The sequence below is a fragment of the Lathamus discolor genome, chromosome Z, assembly GCF_037157495.1.
Source record: "Lathamus discolor isolate bLatDis1 chromosome Z, bLatDis1.hap1, whole genome shotgun sequence".
In the NCBI taxonomy this organism is placed as follows: domain Eukaryota; kingdom Metazoa; phylum Chordata; class Aves; order Psittaciformes; family Psittacidae; genus Lathamus; species Lathamus discolor.
The window spans coordinates 65,819,930-65,839,977 of NC_088909.1; the positions used below are offsets into that span (position 1 = coordinate 65,819,930).

At 36.2% G+C, this 20,048-nt stretch overlaps 1 protein-coding gene across 1 annotated transcript in view; it reads left to right on the forward strand.

Annotated features, from left to right (window-relative positions):
- CNTNAP4 (contactin associated protein family member 4) overlaps positions 1-20,048 on the forward strand; it is a 225,895-nt gene that overhangs the window by 142,027 nt on the left and 63,820 nt on the right. Inside the window, exons 5-10 of the mRNA XM_065661351.1 lie at positions 3,763-3,960; positions 4,136-4,320; positions 6,395-6,538; positions 8,920-9,181; positions 15,129-15,278; positions 19,351-19,522. Of these exons, the coding sequence (XP_065517423.1) occupies positions 3,763-3,960; positions 4,136-4,320; positions 6,395-6,538; positions 8,920-9,181; positions 15,129-15,278; positions 19,351-19,522 (1,111 nt within the window). The remainder of the gene's footprint in view (positions 1-3,762; positions 3,961-4,135; positions 4,321-6,394; positions 6,539-8,919; positions 9,182-15,128; positions 15,279-19,350; positions 19,523-20,048) is intronic.

Genomic DNA, 20,048 nt, shown 5'->3' on the forward strand with positions numbered 1-20,048 from the left:
GAGCTTCTCATAGTGTTACCAGTTCCTTTGTGTGTGTCTTGTTCAATCTGTACTGATTTTGACAGATATTCCTGTATATTACTGGGATAAAATCAGCAATCCATTCTTTTCTGCTTTTTCCCTTCCCTTCCCTTCCCTTCCCTTCCCTTCCCTTCCCTTCCCTTCCCTTCCCTTCCCTTCCCTTCCCTTCCCTTCCCTTCCCTTCCCTTCCCTTCCCTTCCCTTCCCTTCCCTTCCCTTCCTTGGCTTTCCCTTCCTTGGCCTTGCCTTGCTTTGCCTTTTGCTTTGCCTTGTCCCTTGTTTTGACCCTTGCCTTTCCTTTTCATTTCCCCTTTCCTTACTTGTTTGCCCCAAACAAAGTGAAACTGTGTAATGCTGATAGAAGTTAGTCATAAATAGAACATAGACTTCACTGGAGTACTGTCATGGAGCTGTAAAAGTGAGTCTACCTTTAAGCATACTCATTAGGACTATGAATGCGAGTAAGTGAGAAAGCATACATTTATAATGTAATAATGAAATTTCCTCAGCATTACTCTTTTCTTCAACTGTGAAACTTAGGAGTTTTTTGTTTTGTCTATTATAGTACAAAATCAAGGAGGTCAAAGAAGCTGATTCTTTCCCACTACTCCAGTCTTATGAGACCCCACCTGGAGCCCTACATCCAGCTCTGGGATCCCCAGCACAAGAAAGACATAGACCCTCAAGAGTGAGTCCATAGGAGGGCCATGAAAGTAACCAGAGGGCTGAAACAACTCTCCTGTGAAGAAAGTCTGGGGCTGTTCAGCCTGGAGAAGAAGTGGGGAGACCTTTTTGTGGCCTTTCAGTACTTAAAAGGACTGTATATAAAGATGGAGATTTTTTTTTTTCCCCCCAGGTCCTGTAGTGACAGAACAGTGATAGTTTTAAACTGCAAGATTTTAGATTTAGATTGGACATAAGGAAGAATTGCTTTTCAATGATGAGGGTGGTGAGACACTGGAAAAGGTTGACCTGAAAACTTGAGGATGTCCCTCCCACTCCTTGGAAGCAAGCATTCAAGGCTGGGTTGCATGGGGCTTTGCACAACCTGCTCTGTGCAGCCTACCCTAGTGAAAGGTTTCCTTGCCCATGGCAGGGGCATTGAAACTAGATGATCTTTGAGAAGACCCTTCCAACACAAACTGCTTGATGATACTATGCTATGAAGATGTCCCTTTAGGTGTGTTCCCAACTCCTCATTGCAGGTGTTGACAGCACCTCTATCTGCCTGTCTGACCTGCCTTCTAGGGAGGTTTGCTGCTTGCTAGGGACATGGATCGAGGACATTGTGGAGAGACTGTTAAGGTTTGTCTATGCTTCAGATTATCTCCCTCTGTTGCATCAACAGTACAGCCAGGTGTGACCTGGTTGGTATCACTCATTTCTACATGACTCTAGGGGAAAGAGCATAAGGTCTCAGATGTCATTTTCCTTGTTCTTGCTGACAAGAATGAAGAGATTGAGGAGCACTGGATGGATCCTTTGGATCAACAGCTAATTGCACTGCTTGTGTCAGCAACAGTTATCCAGATTTAACAACCTTAGGGCACCCTGAAGATCAGGAGTGCTAGGAAGGGACAGAATCCATCTGACCATGCAAAAGCACCTGTTCTAACAGACTGGCTAACCTGGAGAGGAGAGCTCTAAACTACGAATGACAGGGGAGGGAGATGATGGATAAAATCAAGTGCGGAAGTGATGGACTGGACTGAGAACCAAAGGCATCAGGGCAGTGTGAAAAAGCGAGACAATGGAAACAACAAACCAGGGCTGAACAGAAAGCACTTGAGCATCTGAAGTGCAAACACAAAAATAGAGAAGTGCCTGCATATTAATGCACACAACATGGAAAGCACACAAAATAAATTGAGTTTTTTATGTATTTGAAAGACTACAAATTCATCATGACTATAAAGACATGGTGGAATAGTTCACAGGGCTGGTATGGTGCCATAGATAGTTACAGGTCCTTTAGAAGAGAATAGACAGGTCAATGAGGAAAGGCAGTTAACATTTATCTGAGCAAGCTGCAGGGGTGCATGGAACTCTGCCAGGGAACAGATGAAGAGATAGGTCAGGATTTATAGATTAGGTTTAGATGACAGACTATGGGTGGTGCCATTGTGGCAGATACCTGTTATTTGCTGCCTAATATGGGGAAATGGGTGAAGCTTTCTTCAGACAACTGGAAGATGCCTAAGGTTCACAGCCGTTGGTACTTATTGCTGACTTTAATCACCCTCGTATCTGCTGGTGGGACAACATAGCTGGGCATAACCAATCCAGGAGTTTTCTGGAATTTTATAATGATAACTTGCCAGCACAGGTGATCAAGGAGCTGACAAGATCTCTGCTCCGTAAACATGAGGGCTCTACTGGCCCTCATGCTTAAAAAAAAGGAAGAACTGATGGAGGAAGTTAAAGATGCAGTAGCCTTGGTCCCAACAACTGTGAGACTGTGATGTTCAAGATCCTCAGAGAAGGCAACAAGTCAAATGGGATCACACCCCTGGCCTTCAGGAAAGCAGACTCTTTCATGCACAGGGACCTGGGTGGAAGAGTGACATGGGAGATGGTCCTGAGGATAAGAGGGATCCAGGTGGGCAGATTGATTTTCCAGGATCATCTCCTCTAAGCTCAAGAAAAGTCTATTCCAAAAAGCAGAAAATCAAGCAAAAGTAGCAGAGGGTCTGCATGGATAAGCAAGAAGCTCCTAATTGAGTTCAGGAATAAAAAGTGTATAAGAGCTGGAAGTAAGGTTAGATGACCCAGGAGGAATATAAAAACTAAGCATGCAAAGATGTGTCTAGGAAAACTAAACCACCTGGATTTGAAACCGATAAAGGTTGTGGAAGACAAAAATGAAGGGTTTCCACAGGTATATCATCCTTATTGGAATGCACCTGAAAGAGCTAAGGGAACTAGCTGCAGTCATTATGAGGTCACATTTATTTATGATTGAAAGGTAGTAGCAACTGGGAGGAGTTCCTAAAGACTGGAAGGGAACAAATGTCACTCCTATTGTCAATAAATGCAAGAAGGAATACCTGGGGAGCTAGAAACTGATCAGCCTCATTTAAGTCCCTGGGAAGGTAAAGGAGCAAAGTATCCTGGAACCATTTATAAACACAGAAAAAATGAGGAGATTGTTGGAAATAGAATGTATTTATGAAGGGAAAATAACTGATCAAACTAATAGCCTTCTACAGAGATATAACTGATTTGGTGATTGAAAGGGGGTGTTTGGTGTTGGTTATCTCAAATTTAGCAAGAGTTTTGATGCTATATATGTAATGTCCTTACAGACAACTGATAAGTACAGGCTGTTTAGGTCAAAGAAGTGGACTGAAAACAGACTGAACTGCCTGCCGGAAGGAGTTTTGGTCAGTGGCACAAAGTCAAGCTGCGTCTATTCACTTGTGGTATAGCCCATGGATTGATACTGGTTTCAGTGATGTCCAACACTTTCATTAATGACCTGGATGATGAAAGAGAGTGTAGTTTCAGCAAGTTTGCAGCCAAAAAAAATTGGAGCACTGATCAACACATTAGAGGGTTTTGTTGCAATTTATTGGAACCCAGACAGGCTGGTGAAATGGGCTGACAGGAGTGTCATGCCATTTAACAAAGGGAAGTGGATCTAGGGATGTTAGTGGAGGACTTTCATATCACATTGAAGTAACATACAACTGTTTCTTTTAGACATAGCATTATACATTATCTTTCATTTCTTTACTTCTAGGGTCCGAGGTGGTTGGCTTTGATGGGAAAAGTTGTCTAATTTACACATTTAATCAAAAAATCATGAGTGAACATGTGATTTCTCTGAAGTTTAAGACAATGCAAAGTGATGGAATTCTCCTCCACAGAGAAGGACAAAATGGAGACCACATTACCCTGGAATTAATTAAAGGGAAGCTGTCCCTACTCATTAATTTAGGTAACAGCTACAGTCTCATAAAATCAAATATAGTTGTTAGGTATTATTTGAGTAAAACTTCTTTCAATATATTAAGTGGATTTTCATGTATAGAGTGTGATAAACTGGCAATATCTATTAGAATAATTTTTTTTATATGGAATTAATAGTTTGTTATTTTTTTTTTCCTTTCAAGGTGATACTAAAACTCATCTTTCTAATGCCCAAATTAATATTATGCTGGGCAGCCTTTTGGATGATCAGCAGTGGCATTCTGTTCTCATTGAACAATTTAACAATCAAGTAAACTTTACAGTGGATAAACACACTCATCATTTTCATACAAAAGGAGAATTCAATTATTTGGACCTTGATTATGAGGTGTGAAAATTACTTTTCCTTTATTATCGTTAATAACTTTGATATGTAAATGCAGTGAAAAAAGCAAAGGATATAGAATATAACTAAGTTTGTAGTGCTTACGACTTTAGGGATTTTCTGTCTCATAAAGGACTGAATCAAAGAAAACAAGATGTTCTTAAATTACTAATACTCCACTAGAATTGCAACTGAAAATTTTCAAAAGACCATCTTTTTCATCTCAGAATTCATTTTAATACCTTTGTTTCAGTAGTGCTCAAAATGTGGAAAATGTGTACATAAAAATATATAGAAATTATATTCTATATATTCTATAGAAATGTATATAGAAAAATATAGAAAATGTAAGGAGTGAACCCCACCTCAAAGTAATCAACTTATGGCTTGATGGCAATTACAATAAATCAACATAAAACCATTTTAAAAATGTTTATATTAAAACTTCCATTCCTGTTAAATGTGTCGCATGTACTGTGAAAAAATATTGTTTACATGAATGGTAGGTTCATGAAAAGGAGTAGATGTAATTTGCTGTGAGAGTTTCCCGCTGATGGTTGAAAATACCACTATTTCACAGTTGTAATGTGATGACTAGCTGCTTTATGTTTGCCCCTGTCCTCTTTGTTGGATGAGAAAATGAGTGATAGTGCAGAATATCTAGAGCCTGCAGATCTAAATTACTTTATTCTACTCGTTTGAGCTTTTAAGCAGTTTAGAGTAAGATTGCATGCTGTTCTGTGTCTGCATTATCCTATTTCAAAAATATCATTCAGAAGATTAAAGTCATGATTCTGCTTTAAATTTCTGAATCCAAACCACAATGCCAAGGCTTGGAGGGTCATTTGAATTAAAAAGAATAATAATAATAAAAAAAAAGGTGGGGGGGAATGAATGCTAGTTTTAACTGATTAGCAAATAAATATATTTTTACTAACACCCCCCCCCCCAATATTGCAAATTAATTTTTCCTCTCTTCCACATGCTGTAGTTTGAAGTACGTGTTACAAATTCAGGCTAGAAAGGAAAGTAGAAGCTGGAACAAAAACCTAAAAATATCCAATAAAGCATGAACCAATGTATTTAGAATTGCATTTTTTACTAGAAAAAAAATCTTAATAACTGAATTAAATACAATCTTTTTAATAAAATTATTTTAAATATTGAGTAAAATTTCAAAATTAAAAGAGAAAGAATTTAAAATTACCTTTTCTACAATGTCAAGGGGAATAACTTTTGAAATGAATGAGTTCAAAAGTTCACTTAAATTGGGATCCTGTATCTGATAGTGCCCAAGAGTGGAAGCATAGACCAGACCATAACTCAGGTCACCCTTGTGTCAATGCTTTTCTAAAATAATCTACTGTTTTCTAACAGTTTCTGACTCAGGGACTTATTAAGACAGAGCAATATTTTTAATTTAATAGCTCTCTTAAATTTATTAAATCTTCCAATTTCTTTCTGAACAGAAGGAAACGTATATCATAACATCAAGCAACTGCATAGCCTAAGTATTTTGAAAGGGAAACAGTTCTGTCATTTGCTTTCAGTCTGCCCTAGAATAACCTAATTGGATGCAGTTATAATATATACGCAGTGGAGAAGTCAGGCTCAAATTTCCTAAAGAAGTTGTTAACGAATTCTCTTCTCCCTGTTCGCACTGTCCAGCATGGTCTGTAAGCACTGGGCTTTGTTTTTTGTCCTCCTTGGTTTTGCAGCTATAATGGACCCTGAGAACTAATAACACTTTATAGTAAGACTGTTAAAAGTAAGCAACTGTTAAAAGGTATCCTCAGAACAAAACAAAACAAAACAAAACAACCCACAAAAAAACAACCACCACCCCAAAAAAAACTGAAAAAACCCTCCACATTTCAGAATATTTTAATGCATACATATGACTCAATATAACCTAATTTTTGTTAGCCAGTTCTTTTAATACATAGACGTGATACAAGGCAAGTGCCAAGAAAAAGCAGATTTCTGGCCAATCTTTGACTTCTAATCTTATGTTATTGGCAACTTCATTCTTAGAAAATTACTTAATAGTATCATTGATTTCTCTTCTCTTTCTAAGCTCAGCTTTGGAGGGATGCCAGTGCCTGGAAAATCAGGGACATTTTCACACAGGAACTTTCATGGGTGTTTTGAAAATATTTATTATAATGGAGTGAACATTATTGACCTGGCCAGGAGGCATAAGTCTCAGATCTACTTTGTGGTAAGAGATTCATAGTTAAGAAAGAATAAAAAATAAAATAAGAAGAAAAAACAGCCACTTTCATATGCAGTATGACAGTGCAGGATGTATTTTATTCCTCAGTTCTTTATCAGATATTTAGATGTGTGTTATCTCACTGTTTTGTGGTACCTCACTCTTGTGCATGTACAAAAGCCAGTGAGTAAAATAAGATGTATTTGAAGTCATTGAAGGTCTGTCTTTGAGTTCTGTACCTGACTAGTAAGAACACCAGCAGTATATTTTAAAAGCTTTCTGTTGCTGAGGACACTGAACCAGTCTGTTTTCTCCAGAGCATTATAATTTTGATAAATAAGTTCTGCTTGTCAATTCATATTGCCCTTTGTCTGAAGAGCTATACTTTAGGGTTTAATATATTTATTGTGACATGGCCAACAGCTGTATTAGCCAAATTGCCATCTTTTAGAGAAGCAGTTCTAGTGAATAGACTTTCTTCTGTGTTACAGAAGGTTATCTACGTATTTTACTAAGACTTTTGTTGTCTGTTTTTATTTTGTTGATTTTTTTTCCAGTAGTACCAGAGCCATCTCTATTTTAAATGTTTGTTTATTTATTTAATAGCAGGATATAAAAACTTATGATGGAATCAATCAGTTCAAAATAATTAACCAAATATGAAATGCTTTCAAGCTCCAAATCTTTTGTTTTGGATTTCAGTTCTGAATATGAACGACCAAACTTGGTTCTCTGTTCCAGAAAAAATGGTTAACAGGCATCTTTTCTTACATGAAGCTCATCTGAAATATTCCAAAATTAATTAAACTGATCATATAGTGTCCTGTTCATGATGCTGATGGATGTTGGGGAAAGGGTAGTTACAGGAGGTTCTGTGGGAACTACTGAAAGGGGAACTATGAAATTATTGTCATAATATCGTCATCTTCATTTCAAATAATTTAAAATGTTGCAGTACTTTCAGAAACCTTTAGGAGATGTTTTATAACGTACTTGCGTTATCATAGAATCCTTGTTAAGTAGCCGCTTTGCTGGTCTGATACAGTATCAGGCAGCTGTCCACATAACATGGAAGGGGAATATGCAGATGGTAAGCTTTTAGCATTTAACAAGGTTTATTAATCTGATGACTGCCTTTTCACTGGGTCAGTTCAGTTGATTTATTTCTCTACAGCTGAGTTCATAGCACAGAGTTTTTATCTATTTATATTTTTTCTTTGAAGAAAAATAAGTCCAGATAAAATTTAATGTCTTTCCATGCCAGGGGCTAGAAAGTATTTTTCTTTTTACTATAAAGTAAAAATTTTATGTATGTTCAAAAGTTTAAGAGTTCTCTGTGTTGAACTTGTGGTCCTTGCCACTGTCTGTACACTTAAATGTACTTTGAATTATACAGACATTAAGCTTTTAGTAATCTTCTTTACAGAACAAGTTAGTTAGGGTTCAAAGGGTGTCAGCAAGTCGTATTGTGCACTATCAAGAGTCAAAATGTATTGACTAACTCTTACACCAAATGCAAAAAATGCATTATTCCCTTTCCAGTCGTACGTATGTCACTCAGTACAACCATAAATGCAAGTTAAGCTCAGAGTTTGTCAACGGACTCATCCATGAGCTCATTTAGGTGTCCAAGAAACAGCGATTTCAGAATCAGTCAAGCACAAAATAAAGACTAGGTGTCTAAATACAACCTGTGATCTGGTCCATATGGCCGCTCTTGAAAACATGTTTCATTTTGATTTGTGAAGTATGTGGTTTACATTTGTAAGTAACAAGAGCTTATATGTGGAATTTTTTCCATTTGTGGAAACAAATAGTGGGAACAGTGCACATCTCCAGTTGCACTGATTTAGAGAAACTGTTCCTTGGTTTGGCAAAATGATTTTTTTTTTTTTCTCAAATTTAACACTCCCTTGAACTATAAGTAGCCAAGTTCAACATTTTTCTCTGCATACTAGCATTTAGACCCATAAAAATATATGTACAAAACTTTGCATTCAGTAGCATTTTATGTAATGTTCAGAAATTTGTCAAGTCCCTAAAGCCTCCAGAGGATGAACCAAAATAGAAAGAAAGCAGGTCTGTCTAACTCCTGAATTACCGTTAAATCACCCATATAAATTAGGATTTTTACGACATTCTCTTGGTCCTTGCCACTCTCTGCTCAGGCAGATATGTCTGTTCTGGTCAAACAGCTAGGTACACATTTCTCAAACTGATGATGTTCTTGCATACTCACACGTGATTTTTAAACTAATGAATTCAAGTGTTACAAATATTAGGTTCTATGCCCAGTGTTTTGAAATTCTGTAGTTTCCATACCAAAGTTCTCATGACTTTTCTTCCCTCAATGTTCCTAATGACATATATCTTTCTTTTATTTCTAGGGCAACATATCCTTCTCATGTTCAGAGCCACAGGTGGTTCCTGTCACTTTTCTGAGCCCCAGCAGTTACCTGGCACTGCCAGGCACATCAGGGCAAGATGAAGCATTCGTCAGTTTCCAGTTTCGCACCTGGAACAAGGAGGGGCTTCTATTATATAGTAAAGTACACCAGGCTTCAAGTGGTTTCCTTTTATATCTGAGTGATGGGAAAGTTAAAATCAGACTTCATAAGCCAGGAAAAGCACTCAGTGACATCACTGCAGGTAACAGAAATTAAGTTAAAAAAAAAAAAATCCAAGATTCCTATACATAAAAAAGGTTATTATAGTTATTATAAAGTCATTCAAATTAGTACCTTCATTCTTGACAAGTTTTATGACTAGTATGTGTGTAAGCCTGCTTTACGTGTGTGAATTTTAATACCAAATGTTTATAAATGCTTTCTTTTCTCATAAACCTGTATCTGTGTTCGTTTTTTCTTCCCCAATACTGAGTAGAAATTAAATAATACAGACTGCAAAGGAGAGTCATTTGTATGTGCTTGCATACATATTTATACACTAGATGTGAGAAAAACAAGACTGCTGGCTCCTTCTTTCGTGAAGTGTAAGACCAGGACAGAACTGACATCATCTCTATATTTCACAACTTTTTAAATAATGGCAAAAAGCAGTAATATCAGCATGTGATAATATCAATACCTTCACCTAGCAGCACTTCATCAGTAGTATACTGTGCTCTGACATTCCATGCACCACAGCCTCCTCAGAGTTTCTCATCCTTTATGTAAACAATTGATATTTGCCCCTTTCTTGTGGAGGATAAAATTGTCATTACAAAAAATATATGAAGATGAGGAAATTAGGTTGGGATTGGTGTGGTTTGTGTATGGAACCATGTAACAGAGACCTAATAGCTGGAGGAATATGTCCTAGAAGCAATGGATAATTTGGCTGCAAAAAACACAGTGATGATACTGAGAGCATCAGTTGATCATAGGTTTATTTTGAATGGTACATAATCATATATTTCATAATCATAAAGCAGGATTATCAGTGAAAATGAAGCCAAGTTAATTCCAGTAATATAATGCATAAACTGAATTAAAAGGTGAATAACAACTGCATTTTCCATTGGTAATTAGAAGGCAAGTTAAGGACTTGAATGTGTGAAGAACTCAACCTTGTATAAGATATATTCATTGGAGTGATAGGAACAGAACAACAGGCATATTTCAGGGGAGTTCTCAAGCCAGAATATAAAGTTTTTAATGAGGTTGCTTATTGCTAGTTTGCCTTGGGCAAGGATACACACAATAAGTAAGCTAAGAAGTTACTGGCATAAAAATAAACTATAAATAGTAAAATAATTCATAAAATAAAAAAAATAAAAAATAAAACATTATAACAATTAAAGCTTCCAAATCTATTTCAGACCTCACAGAATTAAAAAAGTTATGTAAAAGAGGGAGAAATTTCCTAACAAAATGTACTTGGTATACAAAAAAAATAAGCATTACTAACCTGATTTATTCAGAAATCATATGCTTGGCAGTGTAAGGCAGACATAAAGAGCAAAGCGAACCCAAGCAGAGCAAAGAAACAGCCACTGGACTTGAAGATGAGGCCCCCTTGATCTTAGCTCTGTGCTTCTGTTTCTCTTAGATTGATTCCTTCAATTCCTGATACAAAATGAAAATTCCTTTGAGAGGGTGAAAAAAGGAAAAATAAAAGAGTTAAACCTAACTCTGAATCTCATTGTGTTTCTACAGGTCTATAATGATTAAAAATAAAATTTTAATCAGTTGATTATTTTAATTCAGGACAAGACTCTAAGCCAATAATGACCACAGATAATGCTGAAATTTGCATAAATACTTTGATCCTGTTTCTGTGTATGATAATAGGATCAGCCCTGGTATTTGTAATCTAAAATAACTGAGGCACAGAGTACCATTTTAATGGCAAGAGGTTTCCCTAGGCTCACCACTTGAAAATGTCAATTCCTTAGTAAGAATATCAGTGGTACGATGTTAACAGTGATGAATTTGGCTTTTTGGGAGCTATTGCAATTGCAACTATTGCCATGCAACGTCATTTTAACAGACCAGCTGAAGGTGGTGGCAGTTTGAACAGCTGTAGACTTGAACACAGAGGATTTTATTCAATTTCAAAGTTGGAACACAATACATAATATATTAGCTGAAACAGCCCAAAATAAATCTTGATACTACAGTGAAACAAAATTTAATGTTCTCATGCTATGCTAAGCTTATTCTTCATAAAATCTAACAGAAGGAATTGTGTTTGTCTTGGTCAGGACAGAAAATACTGCAAAAACATCTTATTCTCTCATGAGAAAGAAGTTATCTGATAAAACCGTATAGGGAACTTTTTCTGGAGTTTTTTAAGTGTTTATTGTTATACTCACTGAAGCAATTCGAGTCTGCATTTGGAGACTGAGTAATTAAATTATGGATGGCTGGACAGGTTTGTTCCCTTACAGGCAAGGACTTATGACCTGACTTTCATGCAAACAAACACACACACACAAGCGCAGACAATTTGATAATTAAATGAGAGCATATTTCTTTTTTTGCGCAGCTCTTAAATTCATTATCATGCTTTTTAAAGATTTCTTCAACCATATAAAAACAAGGAGAATGGCATGTTAATTCATGAGTGATTGAATTATAAGCTGTATCCCTTTACAGAATAGTTGCTTAGTATCTTTACTTTGTAGCCTCTTTTGCAAGCTAGTCATCAAATATTCAAAAAGAAATAACACAGATGGAAAAAGAAATAACAGAAAGTTAATCCATGTTGAATTATGAGACTAAATTGAATTACGTGTATTGAGTTATTGAATTACATGTTTGAGTTCTTATTACTCAGTTTCTTCATATGACCCTCTCTTTCTAAGCAGCTTTTAATTTCTGTGCAACTTTTAATTAAGGGGTGTTAATCACTGCATTCAGTGGTTATACTTCAGACTAATCTATACATTACTTTTCCTAAACTAGTTTCATGTTTGTTTGTTCATCACTTATCTAATAAATTATATACATTCTATTTTATATATGTGCTCGTAAGATTATATGTCATTGTTCTGTATAATGTCCCACAGACCTTTTTCTTTTAGCATTTAGATATTAAAATAATGAATATACTACTAATGAAAATAAATGGATATCTTGTAATAATTAGTTTTTTATGTGCTAAAAGTTTAAGTGCTATTCTTTTCCTCACTTATTTCTGATGAGGCATTTTAAAACTCCTAGTAGAACACTAGTTATATGTTTTTCAAATGGTATGGAAATATTAGTCTGTTGGCCTCCACTATTTTGATGTCGTACAAGCAAATGTGAATTTACTTAAGTTTCTCAATTCCACGGCTATGACAAGCTTTTTTATCAGGAGTGACTAATTATTTCACTACAGAATTCCTCAGTCCCCAGACTTAATGAAAGGGACTTTTGGAAAGTCTTAATTTGAGCTATATGAACATAGCTTAGTATCTTTAATCATGCCAGCCTGTATGAAAGCGAGATTAAATATCCACCCCAAAATCATGTAGTAGGTCTGTGTGATAAACTATAGTGAACAAACTAAAAAGTGCAAAATTCATATAATCAATTTTCCAGTAACCAGAAATATGTATCTACTTCAGTCATTCATTCAGTCTTATTGGTTATGCCTTACCTACATTTACAGTTAAATATTTCAGTATTTAGATTATGGCTTTCTCACCAGAAGAAATTATTACAGCAGTATGCAAAACTAATAATTAAAAGCAATTATACTTGCAACAATTGAAATAAAATTACAGAACTTACTGTTATATATCAAATCTTCAGTAATGACAGAGGTAGTGGGATTGGGTACATCCTCTGTAAGTTTGCTGGTGACACTGAGTGGTGTTGTTGATTCATTAGAGGAAGGGATGCCATCCAGAGGGATCTTGACAGGCTTGACGAGTGGGCTAATGTGAACCTCATAAAGTTCAACAGGCAAAGTGTAAAGCCTGCATCTGGGTCAGCACAATCACCACTATTAATACAGACGTGGAGATGAATGGATTGAGAGCAGTCCTGCAGAGAAGTACTTAGGGATACTGAAAAATGATGAAAAATTGGATATAAGCTGTCAATGTGTGCTTGCAACCCAGAAATGAATTGTGTTCTGTGTTGCATAACAAGACACATAACCAACAGGTCAAGGGAGGTGATTTTCCCCCTCTACTGCACTTTCACGAGACCCCACCCAGAGTCCTGCATCCAGCTCTGGGGTTCCGAACAGAAGAAAACCATGGACCTGTTGGGGTGGGTCCAGAGGAGGCCCACAGAATTGACCAGAGGGCTGGAACACCTCTTCTATGAAGAAAGGTTGAGAGAGTTGAGGTTATTCAGCCTGGAGAACAGAAGGCTTTAGGGACACCTTATTGTGGCCTTTCAGTGAGTCATAGCTGGAAGTGTTCAAGGCCAAATTGTACAGGGCGTTGAGCAACCTGGTCTAGTGGAAGGTGTCACTGCCTGCAGCAGGGGGTTGGAATTAGATGACCTTTAAGGTCCCTTCCAACCCAAACCATTTATGCTTCTATGACTGTACGATTGTATGATTCTATGAATAAGAATGGAGATTTTTTTTATTTTTTTTTCCCAGGGCCTGCATTGAAAAGAGAAAGAGTAACAGTTTTGAATTGGAAGAGATTAGTTTTAGATGTGCTACCACTGGAAATGCTCAAGGGGCTTTCAGCAACCTGAGCTAGTAAAAGAGGTCCTTCCTCATAGGAGGGAGACTGGACTGGGTATCTCTAAAGGTTCCCCTAGGGCCAAATTATTGTATGATTTTATGATTGCTAAAGGAAGAGAAAGCATATAGCAGAGATGTGATTGAGGAAAACTTCATTCATCTGAAGTACCTCTAACAATAAAAAACCTGCTTGCCTAATCTTAGAGATGAGGTGAAAGAAGCTAGATGTTTTGGTAGCTGGGGATGGAAGTTATAAAGAAGGAAATAAGTAAGTAGGAAAATGTTTCTTTTTTTTTTGATTATTCTTTCAAGTTGCTAATCTTAAAAACAGTGTGACAGGTGACTTTATGGAGTATATGTAGTCTATACTATAAGATTTATCTCTTGATTGTATGTTGAGCCTGTCTTTAGACTGTTGCAGTTAACACATGGATCCTGATTTTGATGTAATTAGCTATTTCAATATTCTCATCTTTCTATTTTTATTTGTTTTCCATTTGGATAATCAGTTAATTGGTGGACTATTTCTCTACAATATACAAGACATTCTAGAGAGAGTATGTAGATACATGAAATTTTAAGAAGTAAATCACAGATCACAAATCATAGGTGCTCTGCAGTCAAATCTTTTACATAATTCTAAAAGGCTGTATTCTTTGTTCTTCACCAACAAAAGTGTCTCTGTTCTGAGGAACACTCAAAAACATGAATGACATAGAGCACTTCTTAAGGACAGTAATGTGCTTACATACTGCCCTATAAAATTTATTGAAGAGTATATATGCAAGTGCTTTCCAGAATTAGGACTTTAGATTTATTGCTGTGTCATATCTTACACCTGCAGAGCCAAAGGTAATGTAAATTGCTGTTAGAGGCTATGTTTCGAGAAAATTTTCCCATACATTTGCAATAAATGAGACAACTAAAAGAAAAATAATTTTATGACATTGGCATGACTGTTGCTGAAGCTTTTAGTAGGATTTTACTATTTGAATGGGTTCTAATGTAATGTCTACCTTTGATTTTAAAAGATTAAGAAATCCATTGTAATAGTGAAGTAAAAATGTGGATTACATGTAAAATACTTTATCAGCCATCATAATGATATCTTAATGATACCCTTCTTAGATTGGAAGGATATTTTTTATAGCCACCACTTTAAATTGACGTATTACTTGGATGTATTACTGATAATTAGGAGTATTACAACAGTAAGGCTTATTCATGAAAGTACTTTTATTTTTTCTTTATCAGATATGAGCGAGGGAATGGACAAAGGTTCTGTCTTCATAAAGGACAAAATGACATTTGTGTTCTTTATTAATTTTCTGCACTATCATGTGGGATTTTTATGTGGGCTATAATTACTGATCTCTCCTCCTTTTGAGTCTATAACATTCAAGTAGTATAATAAATAATGGATGTTTATACTTTATTTTTCTTTTTATTTTCCTTCTAGGTGCTGGATTAAATAATGGCCAGTGGCATTCTGTATCCTTGTCTGTCAAAAGGAATCGTATCAGTGTAATAGTGGACAATGATGTGACTGCATCTGCTCATACCTCCATACCTCTGCAAATTTATTCAGGAGATTCTTTCTACTTTGGAGGTGAAATATGTTTATTTATGCTGAAAATATACAACAGTTAAACTTTTTTTTTTTTTCTGACATATCAGATAGTGTCAAATATTTGGCTTGCCTTAAGTCTTTGCCTAGCTTGGATATCTCTCAAATGATCCAGTTTTCAGGCACAGCTATGATATTTTTGAGTTTGTGTTTCGTTAGAATTTTATTATGTTGGGTAGAATAATTTGCAACCCTTAGTCCTTGGTCACTTTTCTGAACAGAGTTTTCTGGAATCATGCTCTCATAATTGAATATAATGTGGTTAACAGTCAGACAGACACAGAAAGGTCTGGCATAGGTATTGTGTAGCTAAATCAATTTTTTGTGAGAATATTCCACTGGGATAATTTCAAGTTTTCAGCTTAAGTTAGTGCTTACTTGTGCAAGTATCCTCTTAACAGAAATTCTGAATTTTTTATTTTTTTCTTTTACTACAGTGATACAACTTTGCCATGTTTGAAGAATATAACTTGTGCCTAAAATCTACGTTTTGATATCTTCATTTCCCTAAGAATATTGACAATTATCTGTCACCAAGTGATTTTGTCATTAATCAAATATATTGCTACTGATAGATTAGAAAGGTTATAATGTTTAAGTCAGTTGGGAATAGACTGCATAATAACAATGTTAAACAGCATCTGAATATATTATTCTACATTAGCCTAATGCTTTATCTCTTAGTAGTTTAGTAATTAATAACTGAATTATCTTTTTATGTGACAATTCTCAGATTTATGAGAAAACTTAAAAATGTATAGAAAACCCTAAATAAATATGGACCAAGTCATTGTCCACAGATCAGTTCCACTGAATCAGCAGGCTGTAAAAAATTTAATGCTCACAAGCAGACTGTAAACATAGGAGGTATCACATGAGCATCCATTGGACATTTCACATCTCACAGCTAGCCTTCCTACTATAAACACCTCTTGAGCTGGCAACACCTCTTGACCCGGGTATTTTTTTGTTTGTGGTTTGTTTGGTTTTGTTGTTGTTGTTGCTGTTTTGTATTTTATTTTCCTTCTGTGATTCTTTAAGATCCCAAATCTCTCATTAGGTGATATGCACCATTTCAGGGTTAATGGCAGAGGTGAACAGAACAGGAGGGATTTGGGCAGTTGCAAAAACCAGCATAGTCAATTAAGTTGTACAAGGACATTTCTTTTTATCTTTTGGAGGGTCAAAGGGGCAAATTAATTCCAAGAACAGTAAAAGCACTAGCTGCATATCATCCCTTCGGTGTCTCTGATTTCAGCTTTGTAGCTGAAATCAGCAGCTTGAGCATGTCATACAAACTTTGGGAGAAACAGTAGAAAGTTTCTGAGTTTAGAAAATTGTTTCTTAAAATTTTATGCTATATACCACTGTCAAAATGCAGACAATGCATTTTGACTTTCTTTTTAAATTTGTATGAATATTTACCTTGTTTTTTCTTTCTTGCTGGTTCTTAAAACATGAATATCAGCCTTCCAGGAGAGGTTTCCTGGGGATATGATTGTCAGTTTTCTTGTTTTAATGAATGAAAAGTATGCAAGAAATGTGTATCCTTAGCCAGGAAAATGTGTAATAAACATGAAAATACTTTATGTCAGCACAATTTCTAGTTATGCTATCAGCAAGGGTATACTACCTCTCCCCAAGCCTGGGAATAACTCACTGCAACTACAAGTGCAAAAAAAGATTTTTTTTTAATACACAAAACCTGTAAATATTATTGAAGGTTTTCTTGCTATCTTTAGTATCTGCCCCACAATTAAAAGGAATACCAGTTTTATTAATACTAATGATATTGCCTTTTCTGTAATAGAACTAGCAGACAACTTTTACAAACAGACACACACAAAAATCTGAAATACAATTTTGTAGAATAGCTATAAGATATAAACTTTGTCTGCCTGCTCTGGAGTTTTTGCTCCTTTTTTTTATTTATTTATTTTTTTATTTTTTTATTTTTTTCATCATGACCTGTAGTGCCAGTATCTCATTTTCAAATGAGTGTTGAATTTTTTTAAGAAATTACAGGATTTATTTTAGCATTTTATTGTGGGATGCTGTAATGCAATGCCTTTCTTCTACTGAGGAGTCTGGAACTACAGCATTCCACATGTGGTCTCACAAATGCCACATAAAGGGAAGGACCACATCCTCAGTTCTGCTGGCTGTATTCTTGATAATACAGCCCAGAATGCCACCAGCTTTCTGTGCTAAGAGCACATTCCTGGGTTATGGTCCACCTGCTGGCCACCAGGACCCCAGCCCTTTCTTTGTGGATCTAGGTAGTTATCCTTCAGCTTAGATAGTTGCATGGAATAGTTCCATCTCATATTAAAGACCTTAAACTTGTTGTTACTCAACTTCATGGCATTCCTGTCAATTTCTTTCTTCAGGTTGCCCATGTTCCTCTGAGATGCAGCCCTCCCTTCCAACACCTAACCCCTGCCCCCAGATCAGTGTCAGGCACAGCCATGCTGCAAGTTCACTCTTTCCTATCATCCATGTCATTAATGAAGACATTAAACAGAATAGCTTTCAGTACTGATATCTGAAGGACCCTCTGTTCCCTGATGTGAAGCAGGACTTTGCATCATCAATTATCCACTTATCCCACCCATATATCATCAATCTGCTGATAGGGAGACTATAGGAAACTGTTAGGGGCTTTGCTGAAGTAATGGTGTGCCATGCGCACTGCTCTTCTTTTGTACACAGCACCCATCACCTCAGCAAATTAAACAAAAAAAGTTTGGTCCAGCATTATTTAGCTTTGAAGCTGAAGTTACCCAGATACCTTCTTATCCTTCACATGTTTAGAAATGGCTTCTGAGGCTTTGCTCCTTGAACTTCCCAATGACTGCTGTAAGGCTAATAGACCTCCAGTTTCCTGTGCCCTCCTTCTTGCCTTTCTTGAAGATGAGTGTAACATCTGCCTTTTCTAGTCATCAGGAAACCTATTAAATGGCCAGGCCCTTTTGAGGGTTAGAATTATAATGGCTTCACAATGATAATGGCAATTGTTCTAATGACACCAGCCAGCTCCTGCAGGTGCTCCTTGGACTCTTTTCTCCTTCATTGTTGGTACCGCATCCCTTCTCATACTCTGCTAGGACATGGGAAGCCTAAGGATTAGTTTTACCAGTGAAGACTGAAGAAAAAGGTCCTTATACAAATCAGTTCTTCACAAGAACCTTGTCACTAGGTCCCCTCCCATTACTTAATCAGGAGCTCCACGTTTGTGTTTACAGGCTTTCTGCCACACTTTCTTAACTATTTTGATATCATCATGGACTTTTCTTATGCACCAAAGAGCTTTTTGTTGAAAAAATATCCAGCACTTTCGTTCTCCAAAACAATTTCCAGTGTGATCCTCAAAGCAGGTCCTGAACAGATCAAAACTGTAGTCTGAAGTCAAGGGTTGTAATTCTGCTGTTTTTTCTTACTCTCTTCTCTGTATATCATAAGCACCACATCCTTATGTTTGATGCAACCAAGACTGTGCCCTTGACCTTCACATTTTCAACCATTTCTTCCTTACACAGATGTAGCACATGAAGCAGAGGATCACTCCTAGTTGAATCATTGATGATCTGCATCAAGAAATTTTTTCCAGTACTTCCTAGAATCTTCTGTACATCTTGATAATTTAAAATCACTGTACTTAGTAACTGCTTTTTTTTTTGTTGTTTTTTTTTTTTTGTCTTATTTGACTTTAGTTAGCTCCAAATCATGTGCATCTTGTAAATTAAAATTTTGTGACTGTTAGTCAGTCAGTCTGTTCAGATCTTTATTCCATTCATTGCTTTGGAACTTCTACTTGAGTTTTTACCAAAAGTTTTAGTGATGCTTTTGCATATGCTTTAAAAGCCGGTAAGACTGCATAGAAATTTTTCTTTATAGTTGCACCACCATGCCTAATAAGAAGAGCTTCTGGCTGAAGTCTTCCACCCACAAAGTTTACAATACCTGTAGATTATCATAGTCCAGTCTACTTTTGGAATATATACATTTTTAAACAAAATACTTTTTTCAGCTCCAGGTCTTATGCTTCTTTCAGGCTGCCCTATCACTGGAAACATTTCTGAATGTAATACCTCATTTGGTGGCTTTCAAGGATGCATGCGACTTATTTCCATTGATAACAAAACAGTGGATATGATCTCAGTTCAGCAAAATGTTTTTGGCAATTTCAGTGACCTTCAGATAGATTTATGTGGCATTATAGACAGGTAAGAAAATAATATTTATTTATTTGAATGTTTTGTTTCCAATACTGAATGACAAAGAACAGAACACTTGCAAAATGTCATGCTGCTTCTTTTGTAAGAATTCCAGACTAGAATAAACTCAGTAAACATAGCAAAGCAATTAGATTTCCATGCACTGGGGAAAAAAAAAAAAACGAGAGTAACTGGGGTTAAAATTATTTGATGTTTCTGACAAATTTTAAGTATCTTATATTCTTTTCAAGTAAAGCTATAGACAAACCCCCTTCTGTGACAGGTAGTCCCATTCACCCTTTGAAATGCTATGTTCTTTACAGGTTATTGCTGTGTTGTATATTCTACCCATCCAGAAACACAGTAGATAGTATTCATCACAGTGAGTGGGCAATCTTCTTTAGACTATGGTCAGAACTAGTCTCATAACTTGTGATACATGGTATTGGCATCTATCCATGGCAGGGAGGTTGCAACTAAGATGGTCTTACAGTTCTTTTCAACCCTAACTATTATATGATTTTATGATCCAAGA